This window comes from Sycon ciliatum, chromosome 5 (assembly GCF_964019385.1).
Source record: "Sycon ciliatum chromosome 5, ocSycCili1.1, whole genome shotgun sequence".
In the NCBI taxonomy this organism is placed as follows: domain Eukaryota; kingdom Metazoa; phylum Porifera; class Calcarea; order Leucosolenida; family Sycettidae; genus Sycon; species Sycon ciliatum.
The window spans coordinates 22821049-22834380 of NC_088647.1; the positions used below are offsets into that span (position 1 = coordinate 22821049).

A 13332-nucleotide genomic window follows, 5' to 3' on the forward strand; every position below is an offset into this window, starting at 1 on the left:
CATACACTGTACTACCATAACAAAGACTGCATTTGACCTGCACACTAGGAAATAATATGCTGTATACAAATAGGTATGTTGTACATACTGCTGCGTTTGTGTCACTCTGTTGCGGCCTGCTGCTGCGTTTTTGCTGTGTTTGTGTCACCCCTTTGTACGTGCTGCTGCACCGTCTTCTGGCCCACCAGTGTACACACTTTTCCGTACTTGTCGCCGCTTTTTTGTCTTTGTCTGAATGCCATCTTCATACTTTTGCCACCCCACCGCAATGTGCGCTGATCTTTTCCATAGTATAAGTTTGTCATGAAGAAGTTGGTGCGACTTCGGCGATAAGTTTGTCATGTTACCTTAAACTGGACACATTCTTATTTCTGACAGGATCAGTATGTACTTGAGAGACACGATCTGCCTAGCAAGACTAATCTGAAGGCTTTTCTACTCTCGTATGGTGTGAGAGCAATCACAAATTGGCTACGGGCACAACATCAAATTCTAAACAACAGCACGTCACAGCATAAGGACCAGCAGAGCACTTTTCCCGAGCCAGCCTCTCCATAGTATTTCAGCAGAACTCCATTGGAACAAAAATAGATCTCAACTCAGAGTTGCATGGTAATCAAGCTCTGCACTCTGACCAGTAGTCAAGGTTCATTTTTAGCCTTTCAGCTCTACAGATCCAGACGGAACAATGACATAATGTGAGCTACTGGTATTTCACTTGTTCAGACTTTGGCAGGAGATGGAGAACTCACAGCGCAGGATCTTGAAACAAAAAGCACTCCAATTTGACACTGCGTGCTGCAGGCTAGTACAGCGCCGGCTTCCGCGGATAGCAGCTAGTGCGTACAGGACCTCGCGATCGCAGCAATGCGTCCAGGTTTTCCATGCACGAGCCCACATGTCGGGCATGCGTGCAATAGCTGCGCAAACTGGTTTTGCGTGCAAAGCCCAGAAGCACGGAAGTTGAAACTTTCACACATCGTATGACTCATTTTTTGTGTGTGTGTGTCTGTGTCACTCAATGCTGATTACAGTTAATTGGAGAGGATTTGAGTCGCCATTAGCTTGAGCCATCATCAAACTGCGTCGGCTAAGAAAGATGTCTTCCCTTTCTAGATACTTGGATCCGATTATTGACGTACTCTTTTGCCAATGTCAAAGGAATGATTGCTCACAGGCTCTTAAAAAAATAAGTGCACATTTCGGTGGTGCGGAGGAAGTATATTTTTAGACTACATTTGAACTCAGGCAAAATGTGCACTCAAATAATAATGGACTCGGGTGGAGAGCCAAGGATAAATTTATAGTAAAGAAAAAAGGACCAAGTAACTACAAGTTACGTTAGATTGTCCACTCACACCGCCATTTACGAAACAATCAGCTCAGGCATGCGATAACATTGCACGACACTGATCGACGGTACTGACGTTCTACAACTAACTGGCCAACAGCTCTAGCACATCAAGTTGGATGCGCACTCCAACGGCCTTCCAACTTGGAAGGTTCTAAGTTATAGAAATAACACGAGGAGGGGAACTGTAACTGGTGTAACTGGTGGTGTTAGTGGACATTATAGCGTAACTTGTAGTTTCTTGGTCCTTTTTTCTTTACTTCAAATAATAATTTTTAACTTTCGCGTAGCCTTGAGTATTGCAAATGCATTGGTTGATAATTTGACTGGATACAGCATATGTGACATACATGCTCAGTTTTAGTCTAAACTCCATGTAGCGTTACAAAGATTGATGGATCTTTGCACCAAACAATACTTGGCATCAGTTGATCAAGTAAAGATCTACACGTCTCGTTATTAAACTTACATAGCACAATTACACTATAGTGAGTGCAATCATGTTCATTTCAGTACTTTTGTACAGACATGTATTGACTAAAACCCGTAACACGATGGTACAATGCATGAGTCGTAATTATCCTACATCGGCTCAACTATGTTTTTCATTCCCATTGATGGTATGCCGGCTCTACAGTCCATTCATAAAAAAGATGGTCCCTGGCTCTGGCGAGCTCCCCTATTTGGCGATTTTCGTGATATTATCGTACACAGCGCAGTGCTGGAAAATTTGAAACCGGGTCCAAAAGGGGTGCCTGAACTGGGTTTGAAGCGCACAATGCACTGTTGCAGGCGGGGTCAAGCGGCCTGGATTTTGATATATCTCCCAAATCAATGCTTTTGGGCAAAACCTGGCCGAAATCCTATTCTTCTTATGGCTTGCTTTTTGGGCAAATAGACTTCAGAAACCTAATTAGAAGAGGATTCCATACGGGAGTGCAGAAAAATATTCTAAAAGGTGTGACCCATTTATAGCCAAAGGCTAGAAGTCCATCTTTTTATGAATATACTGTAGTTCCACTCTACAGAATAGAATGCATGATCTTGTATAATGTTGTAACATGCACCAGCATAACATCACACTTTTTCTCACTTGTTTTACATACTGGGCACGCTAGTTGTACTGCATAGGACCTGTCTACATGTATGTACGATGTCACTGCTTTTGACATGCCACATGCATGTACAGTATGTGTGTTCAGTAATCCGGTTACCTCGCCTATCCGGATGTTTTTGTGGAAAACAGATGTGTGCGGTTAAGCGAGGTCTGACTGTACATGTAAAAGTATGCATTGCATGGTGTACCACGCATGGTAGATCTACACGTCAGTGCAGGAAGTGTAGATCTACCATGCATGGTGTACCATGCATGGTAGATCTACACGTCAGTGCAGGAAGTGTAGATGTGCATGGTGCATGCACGACGCTTGACAGGTCTAAGGACCCCAGGCACATGAGTCGTGCTAGAGTAGCATACCTGTACGTGTGTGCACTGTGATGCACTTATCACAATGATGTAGCACATGTGGATAGAGTCACGTGACCCACTGAACCTGGATAAGAAGACCACCTGGAAACGGCGACCACTTTTTCTCGTCCCTTGAGTGGTCGCCTTAGACAGGTTTCACTGTATGAAAGTTTACAATACAAAATACCATGAAATCATTGCACTACTCCCCTGCTTAAATAAACTGGGTGTAAGTGTTAGAACTGACTTGCAATATGGCAATCTTTTACGTACATGGATCCTTGACATCTTCATCAGGATGATCATTCTTACGAGCTTTCCAAATTCTCTCCAGCACTCCACCAACAACACCATTGGACGGGAAAGGTGAAGACTGGATGGCTTGAATGAAGTTCTGGACACCTGATGGTCCTCTCTTGTAGGTAATCAACCAGGCAACATAGCTGGCCAACCTGTCCTCTTCTGAACTACTATTAGCGATGGCGTAGTCGTCCTTCGAACCCAACACATGTCTCTTCAGAATGGGATCTCTGCTGATACGTGGATGATGTTCATCAGTTGCCATGACTCCATTCTTGACTGATTGATGCGCAATCTTGCATTGAGCTATGTCATGCCATCCTGGCAGCACAACATCATCCCAGAAGTCAAACGGCATCGTTCTAAACACAAAGTTATACAAAACACACAAAGAAAAACACAAAAAAAACAGAATATGATTGTATATTCTGATCATAGAATAATGGATTCAATGAGAATTCAAGTATGGATGACAATACAACAGAAGACTGGCTGTACAGTGTAACACAATACAGGTATATGTATTCACCTCCCATATGTTACCCCCCCCCCCCCACACACACACACATGGCATAGACCGATATGCATGGTGCAAAAACTATCATGCATGCATCCATACCACCACCACTTACACTGTCACTGCGTGTTCTCCATAGCCACATACCGGTATGTAAAACTAACATAATTCTGTTCATTTTTGGCTAACTAGACACACTTCACCTACAACACAGTCCTCTGTTCTACACCACTACTGTTCATATGTACACACAATCATTTCACTACATCATGGGTAAAGATATTCATGGTTCACGTGATACTCGGACGAATTTTCCGCATCCGCAGGAACGCCACCACCCTCTGCAACTGTAGGATCAAGGTGCAGTTGTGGTGGGCGGGTGAGTAGATCAGACCCAGAACCAAAGAGGTGAAATACTGAAAATTCGATTCGCTGCATTCATTGTAAACTATCATTCTATGTAAACGCTGTGTGTATGACAAGAGATATTAGGTTCAGTGACATAATAGAGATGGATATGCATGTAACGTTACATAGGAAAGTATTCAACAGTTTGAGGAAAGCATAGAAGCCTGATATGGTGAAAACTCTGCTCTAGCATGGCGTCAACTTCCCCCAGAAGTTCGCTGGCCTCTGTGAAGCGCAATGTTATACAATGCATTTACGTTTGTCATTTTCCCTACCGTGTTGTACTACAATCATGTACGTTGGAATGAATTCGATGTACAACACTGCTGGGTACCACTACCACGGATTTTTCTCACCTCATTCAAATCTAAATAAATTCTCCACATAGGATAAAGCTTACTATTGCCGTGGCTGGCTCAACGCCCTTGTCTCAGGGGATTCTGTCTCTGCATTAGCTATGCTTGTCACATGCTATGAGATAGTGTCTAATAATATCTCCAACCCATCTCGCATGTCTGGCAATGACTGAGTGTACAGCTTGAAGGTTTCAAAGACGACACCATCTAGCTTATAGTTATAGCAGTTTTATTGAGCTTATGCTCGCACTGTACCTTGCCGTGAACACCGCGGATAGCCGCAGATACAGTGCAGCTTCGTATTTCCAGCACAAGTCGCACTAGTGGCTTATCATCAACCCATTACGCTGACTCGAGAGAAAACAACGATGTTACGTGGTCGTCCAGACTTCGTTAGTCACCGACGGACACACGAACCGACAGTGATTTCTCCAGTACATGTACTAGTGGATGATACTGAACAGGTCTACTTTCTCTGGTTCTGGGACAAGGATATGCTGCCCAGGAGACTACAGTGTACAAAACTGCTATCAAACACAATAGAGCTGTACCTCTTCTTCGCAGATGAACGGTAACAACTGCGTCTTTACCAAACACACACCGCACCAGGTACAGACTGTGAAGACGCTACGGGAACAGCTATGATGAATAAAGAATGATGATTTCCGTAGCGACCAGGCCGGCTTGGGCCGTTGGGAAGTACACTAGTGGGGCTAGCCGGGCTACCGCCCATGGTACCGGTGGATCGATCCGATCGAAGGTCGTTACCATGGTTACGGACAGAGTCACAGAGCTGGTTTGGCGCGTTCATTCTGGCCGGGGGGGGGGCATGCATTGGCCGCGTCCAGGGAGTCGTAAAAGCCCGGGAGAGGACACGGGATGCGCGCACGCGGACGATGTTTGCCTCGGCCAGAAAGACTAAGTGAAGCACGCTAGGCCGGCGCGGCCGGACCTGCTCGATCCACGGCGCTGTGCTCGTCTTCAGGGCAGGGAGTCCTAAAATACCAATATTTTACAACTCGTTGTTTACACCGACCCCCCCCGCCGAAACTAGTGGCGAAGGAAGCATAAACATGATTGTGTGTCTGTCTGTCAGACTCAGTACACATGGTACAGGGGGTGGGGAGTTGAGTGTGTGTGGGGGGGGGGGGGGGAGGCGTGTGTATGTGCACATGTGCTTGTACTTTTGTGTGTGTTTGTACAGTGTTTGTGTGTGTGTGTGTGTGTGTGCGCATTTTTGTGCACAATTCCGTTATGAAGTACAAGTGATAGGTTTACCTTTTGTACACTCGCCAAGACTTCAGTTAGATTCACTGAGAACCTTTCTGGCTAACCTGGAGGCTGAGCCTTCCGCTTCCTAAACGGCTAAAGTCAGTATGCGAGTAGAAAAGTGTTGAAATTATCAAGATTTATAAATAACGACCTGTAACCATGTACAATGTAGATAGATAGGGATCTAGGGAACACACATTGATTGTTTTTAAAAGAATCCAGGCAATATCATGAATCATGGAACGAGTGCGTAATAATGCTCTATGTTGCGTTTTGACGATGCTGAAGGAAGGGAGCCGTTGCGATTCACTCACAACACACACACAGAAGTCCACGCGACTGCAATTTCAGTGCAATTTCTGACACAAATTCATAAATCCACGAGTACGAGGAAGCTCAGCGAATCTCAACACGAACGTTCGCACATCACCTGCAATGGAATGTGGGCTGTATGATACGACCAGCGGCTAACACGGGAAGTGGCGTCATTTTCCACTAATCTCGTTTCATTCACAACCATTTGACTGCAATTCAGTGCAATTTCTGCCGCAAATTCAACTCCGCGAGTACGAGGAAGCTCAGCGGATCTCAACACGAACGTTCGCCCATCACCTGCAATGGAATATGGGCTGTATGATACGACCAGCGGCTAACACGGGAAGTGGCGTCATTTTCCACAAATCTCGTTTCATTCACAACCATTTGACTGCAATTCAGTGCAATTTCTGCCACAAATTCAACTCCACGAGTACGAGGAAGCTCAGCGGATCTCAACACGAACGTTCGCCCATCACCTGCAATGGAATATGGGCTGTATGATACGACCAGCGGCTAACACGGGAAGTGGCGTCATTTTCCACAAATCTCATTTCGTTCACCCCAAGGCTCAAATAAAAGTGAAGTACAATTAGGGACTTATCTTGCATTTCCATCGCCTCAGAATAAATTAACTTCGATAAACTGAGAGAGAATGAGTGAGGCAGCTGGAAGAATTGAGGATGAAAATAGAGATCAGAAGACTCGACGGAGCAATCGTCTCCGTGCTCTAAGAGAAATCGGAGAATGTCCCAATTCAAGAAGACATCACAATTTTCGAAAATAATAATTTCCTTGCCTCGCAACACCGTTCCCTGGCAGCGTTCCCCGGCAGCGCGAGGCAAAGATGTTTTCTAGGAATGTGTGCCGTGTCCTCTCCCGGGCTTTTACGACTCCCTGGCCGCGTCAGATTCGCAGAGTCTCTGCATTCTCAACAAGACTAGAATGTAGTAACCATGGTACTAGGCGGGGTTAGGACAACAGTTGCTATGGTGAATCTTGTATGGCGAAATAACACAAAACTTCAAAAGGACCAAACGCCACGAATATTAAATTTTGCTTTTCCTTGCAGCAGCGGCTACACCCAAATGACTTTCTAATTTTCCCTAAACTCCAAGGCAACCACTGAAACATATATGTACAGTATGATTCTTTCTCACATCTCACATCAGCCATGACAAGTGCAGGGTGAAATATAAATAATTTTGTTGGCTACGGGCAGCCATATTGCAAGACGAAAAGACTTCCAATTTTCCCTAAACTCCAACGCAACCACTGACACAACACTACGATTCACGTCTCCAACCCCAACAACGGTCTCTTCACTGCCAAACAAAACAAAACAAAACATTCCATCAAATTTTCAGGACTGGCCCATACTCTCAAAACTAAGTCTCTTAGGAACCCAAAAGAGGCGAGTACTGTCGGGCGCCCAAAAGAACGGCCAGGCTAAAATTTCACCGTAACTTGAGGCAAGCACAGCATACCAATGCATACAATGATACATGGTGACTCAAATGTGAATTGAGTGTACATGAAAAATACTGGTCTAATGTAGGCTCTGAAGTACTAGGCAGACTCCCCACTTCTTCGGTGTACGTGTACAATGTACATACTGTCATTGTGCTAGCTGCACTCAATACCATTGCCCAAGTAATAATTAGTTCAACATAGTGAGCAAGTACTGTGAGCCACCTTCCCGATGCACTGATGAGGTATTCCTCATTGTCATAATTCACATTCATGATAACCGTGTGATGCCGCCAAACACAGCGATCCGAAAAAAGAAAAAGAAAAACAATACCGTACAAGTCCATATTATACGTCGGTACAAACTACTTGCAATGCGAGTACCTCTCCATATGCCTATTCTCAGGCAATGCAACTTTCAGAGGTGAACATGCCGTTGAGTTCCTCAGTTAGTTAGAAATTCTATGCTGACTACGGGTGTGAAAGAACACAGGCTGATCTCTAGAGCGAAAACAAAACTATAAGCTCTGCTAGAAAGAAACGTGTGTCAAGGATATCTTCTAGTATTGAAACTCGAAACATAAAACTCAGTAGACTCAGAGTAAAGAGTGCACTCAACGTACTGTGTAGACCCACAGAATCATAATAATTAAAATTATCAAGATACCACCAGCCGGTAGGTCCTCAGCGCAGCTGAGCAGCTCCAACTGTATCTCAAAAGGCATCACAATTCCGTGCACCAAAGCTTACGATATAGATAGATAGCAAATACAAACTAGCAGTGCAGTGCAGTGTGGATTTTATCATACTCTAACTTGCATCGTCAACCATTTCACTAGGAGAATATTCTAGCAAAATACAGGATAAAGTAAAGTTTATTTCATTCTTATCTACACCAGTTAGAATGCCAGACAAGAGCTCAAGACGGCATAAAAGAAACATAACTAGAAACGGTCTTAGAAGACCGGAACAAACTTGATCAGAAACAATACGACCGCCCAGTAGAGTGGCGGTCTGCACACACCATTCACTGATACAGCTCGTTGTGGGTACATAGCAGCTCACGGCCGGTCCACCAGCAGAGTAACCTTCACAGACCCTACAGGGACAAAGCATACACAAAGAGGCCGTCATAAATGCACTGAGTCCTGAAACAACACACACGCACGCACGCACGCACACACACACACACACCTTGACCTTTGACCTTTGACGCCCATCGCCGGAGGCGATGATAGCAATGCTACGGCAGAAGCCATAGCAACTTGTGCTGGGATTGCACCATTCAACAGCTTGCAAGGCTGAAGAATTGACCGTCAGTATTCAGCCTGGTCTACACCATACAGCTATTTGAAGTGACTTTTTCTGGCCAGTGAATCCCTATTTTTGGTCTTTTTCTTTTTTCTTTTTTTTTCTTTTTTTCCCACACACACATCACACCACATACTCCGGCATGCACTGGCTGTTGGTAACCACCCAGGAGAATGAAAGAAAAGTCAGGAAGAGTCTGAGAAAGAGAAGAAAGACGTGTGTGACCATAATCGTCGGGAATCGAACCCGCAACCTATCGATTGGAAATCGCTGCACATACCACTGCACCATATGGGACACACACACACACACACACACACACACACACACACACACACACACACACACACATACACACACACACACACATACACACACACACACACACACACACACACACACACACACACAAAGCCTCACGTTGCTGGCTCCAAACCTACCATTCTGTGTAATACATTTTTCACCAGGGAAAATCAGGGGAAATCCTAAAATCAAATTTTCACCAGTTCTAGTCTTCGGGGTGCTGAGGCGAATGGTCTTGGTCCGAGGAAGCTGAGACGCTCCCCTCCTCCTTTATTCCCAATCGAACTCCCGCCCTTCCACCGAGACTGGGTGACTGTGCCCTACTAGATGGGAATTTGTATGCAAAAAGTCACTAAAAGCGCCATTTCATTCTCATAAAAGCACGGATGACCACGATTGGTCCATATGTTGCAGTTTTTTGGAAGCTGAGTGGTTTTGGTCCGAAAAGTCTGCGATGCAGCGTTCGGTCCTTATTCCCAATCGAACACGGGTGAGTAAGCGGTCACGTGAGCATGCGTACACCAGTCGCCCGGTCACTATGCCTGCAGGCTACACCTTTCACACCAAGTTTCAACTCAAAGGTTCAAAGGTTCAACTCGAGTGACAGGAACGCTGTGAAAGTTGTAGCCTGCTGGCATGGTGACTAGGTGACTAGTGTACTCATGAGCACTTGACCGGTTACTCACCTGTGTTCGATTGGGAATAGGAGCCGAACGCTAAAAGGGTTAACTTAGTTCTAACATTCTCTGTGAATCTCTCAGTTTACATTTGCATACTGCACAGTCACATTGCCAGCCATACTGGATCTCTGGCAAAGCGGACAGAGAGCACACGGTTGATTAACGGGGAATCATAGGAACATAATGAAATGACGAGAGATTCAACATGTCCACAAATGATACGGGTACAAATCCACAACACCAGCAGCAGTCATATTGGGTACAATCATATTGGGTACTAGGTACGCTTCAGGCCAAGTACAAGTAGGTTGTATTCAAGACACAACGGAACCAGACTGGCTAGGCTGACCATAATCGGACCAACCTTTTGGCCAATAACGAGTGTCACAGTGAACTGCTGAGGAGCTCATTTTTTTCCACAATATGATACACAAAAGAAGAAAAGACTATGCCGGCTCAGCCGGACCAATCAAAAACTGTTTCTGCCGGTGCTGTGTACTAAGCTTCTCGACCTACCCCTCCCCCCCCCCCCTCCTCCCATCCCAATCACAAAAGGGAATACACATGTTCTAGGAATCGTAGTGTTCTATTGTAAAATCATTGTTATTTTTTCATTGCTATCATGTTCTCTGTGCTGCACTGATGAGTCCAGAAAGGACGAAACAGTTCTGTCCGCAGATTGAGTAGTGTTCTATTGTATGCGTGTTTACCCGTCGTGCACTATATGCTGCCATTGATAGCTGGTGCTGTCTCCTCTCATTATAGATCTATACTATCCATTATAGATCTAGACTATCCATTATAGATCTAGACTATCCATTATAGATCTAGACTATCCATTATAGATCTAGACTATCCATTATAGATCTAGACTATCCATTATAGATCTAGACTATCCATTATAGGTCTAGACTATCCATTATAGGTCTAGACTATCCATTATAGCATGCCTCTAGTATTGATTCATACCCTATCTAGATGTGCCCTGCACTGTACCATACACTCCAGTACACTACTAGATCCCCATATGGAGCACACACTACTATTCTGCTGTATCTTATTTCTTTTACTACTATATGCAATCTTGCACTGATATGAAAGGGTTCTTCGCCTCACGACATGATCGTGAACAGTTGCTAGTTCACTGTACTCTCAACATGACAAGACTCGTAGAAAGATCCCTACACTGGAATCAGAAGGGGAGGGAGAAGCTAGAAATTGCAAAGGTTTGACTAGAGCATGGAGAAGCGGAAAAATATAAAACCGCGCCGAACGACGAAACATGATGGGGTCAATGTGCTAAATCACGCCACGATGATATTGGCTAGAAATCGTGACACACATAACAGTAGTGCACTGTTACGTACAAACAGGCAGGCACTTCACTGGTTGAAGACTGCACCATCATGCAAATGCGTGACACTGGCCAAAACCTAGAAAAAAACACCCCTTCTGTCTAGACAGAATCACATTTTGACTACTCTTTGGTACGAACGCCACCATGTTACATATCACCCGACTGAACAGGGATGACGTAACAAAAACTTGCTGGCTACCGGGCACAGTCATGGCGAGTGTGACCTCATTGGTCCCCGAGTGTGCTTCCCTAAAACCATTTTTTGCCCGAGTACTAACTCCGTATTGACCAAACAAATAATAAAGTAACCAGAAAACCCTCTCACAGGTGGAATCCGTGATTTAAAAAAAATCAAAGATGGTCAGCTAGAGACCGAACAGAACGCTAACACCCTCAAAGATCAAAGCGCAGATGTAGCTTCTAAAGCGGTGGGAGGTGAGAAGATCAGACCCAGCAACAAAGTGGTCAAAGACCAAAAATCACATTCGCTGCACCCGATTAACAGCAGAGCAAATGGAAAGAGGAAAGCAGCAGTAGATGTTATCAACTTACGGACGACAGTTTCCACAGCTTTTCCTTCAGTAGGTCCACAAGCTCCTGGTGGGCCAGCTTCTCGCTCTCCTTGAGAGCGGTAACAAACAGGTGGAAGGCCTGTGCGCCGCAGCGTGGCAGTGCTTCCAAGAAGACAGAGACCTAGCATAAAACAATCAAAAACAAGCACAATTTCTAACGTTATCCATTGCACTGTAGCACCTGACTGTCTCATCACTACTTTTGCCCAGACATGTGGAGACCGGGAAAGAATGTTTCAGGTTGTACATACAAACTGTCATGCTTGTATGTAGTCTGCCATTGGCCACTTTTGCACAAAATACCAAGACTTTGTGGCTTGAAATTCCAAAAGAAACTTTACATTCCAATAGGGGTGAAACGAAGGTGTCAAAGGTTCGAAGAACCTTCGTTTTCATTTGAAACAAACCTTCGTTTTCAATTCAAAAGAAGGTCAATAGACGATTTCTGCACACACATGCACTGATCTTCCTTGTATACAGGAGGTACTGTACTGTAGTTTGGACAGTCGACTAGTTTTGTGTCCACTTGGCTCCCGGTAGGTGCCACTGCAAGTCCATAGTAGGCCACGGACTGCGCTTGAGCATGGCCTTTCACGGCCAAGGTGGCAAGAAGTACAATTGTGGTCTTGGGCAGTTTGGGGTGCAAACTGCGCAGTGCAAAAGCTATGGGTGTGCCAATTGTGGTGACTGCATAGCAAATATGTGCACAGTCGTGTACTTTATAGGGCACATGCACAGAGTGTGCTTGAAGAGAAACTGTGAACTGGTAAAAGAATCCTTCGACACCTTCGTTCGTTTTCATGGAGAAGGTTCGTTTGGCAAATTGAGACCTTCGTTTCACCCCTACATTCCAACCATCATGGTACAGTAAAAACTGTAACTGAAATCACTCAGATTAAGCCGCCACCTTTCTTAGTAGACCACTACAACCAGGACCAAGGGATGCCACTTCTAGTCAAATGACCCTGGATAAGGAGACGACCCGGTTACAGAGACCACGTTTTGAAGGTCTCTTGAGCAGTCGTCTTGGACAGGCTTCACTGTACTTCCAATGTGTCCAATAAAATGGAAAAATGTATTGACATTGAGTGGTGATACTGTTTCTGATTTCAAAATTTCCCTGAAATGGAAATGTTCACCAAAATGTATAAATGAAACTAGAATGTGCAGGGCCGGAAGAAGGAGTTTGGAAGTGGTCCGGCGGACCTTTGGGGTGGGTGGGGTCCAGAGACAATTTTGAAATTTTACGTGAAATAGAGCAAATTTGGGCATCTTGTGGTGCTCCGGAAAACGCAGAAAATCTTACTCAGAAAACACAATCAAAGCTACTTTGATATCCATGGGAGGTGATGTCGTGCTGCAGAGTCCTGAGCTACATGTGCACGTACAACAGCAGTCGAGTCGTGTACCTCTAACATTTCTTACACCTGTTTTGTGCGAACTTTGTGGACCATCCAGCTGGGAACTGTGGTCCGGCCATGGGCAGACCAGCCGGACCGGCTCTGGCGGCCCTGAAGTGACACTCACAGTGACTACTTAGTCTTTGTAGGCTTTTGAGCAAAGTTCCATCAGTAGTTCCATCAATAGTTCCATCAATAGTTCCATCAATAGTTCCGTCAATAGTTCCATGAGAAGCAATTACACACCAACGC

General features: G+C 44.9%; 2 protein-coding genes across 2 annotated transcripts in view; both read right to left on the minus strand.

Annotated features, from left to right (window-relative positions):
- The window catches only part of LOC135816679 (uncharacterized), a 10059-nt gene extending 4961 nt beyond the window's left edge, over positions 1-5098 (minus strand). The window contains exons 1-2 of the mRNA XM_065329815.1: positions 4656-5098; positions 3093-3481 (exon numbers count right to left, since the gene is read on the minus strand). Of these exons, the coding sequence (XP_065185887.1) occupies positions 3093-3477 (385 nt within the window). The 5' untranslated portion in view covers positions 3478-3481; positions 4656-5098. The remainder of the gene's footprint in view (positions 1-3092; positions 3482-4655) is intronic.
- LOC135818075 (uncharacterized) overlaps positions 1-13332 on the minus strand; it is a 47869-nt gene that overhangs the window by 25198 nt on the left and 9339 nt on the right. The window lies entirely within an intron of this gene.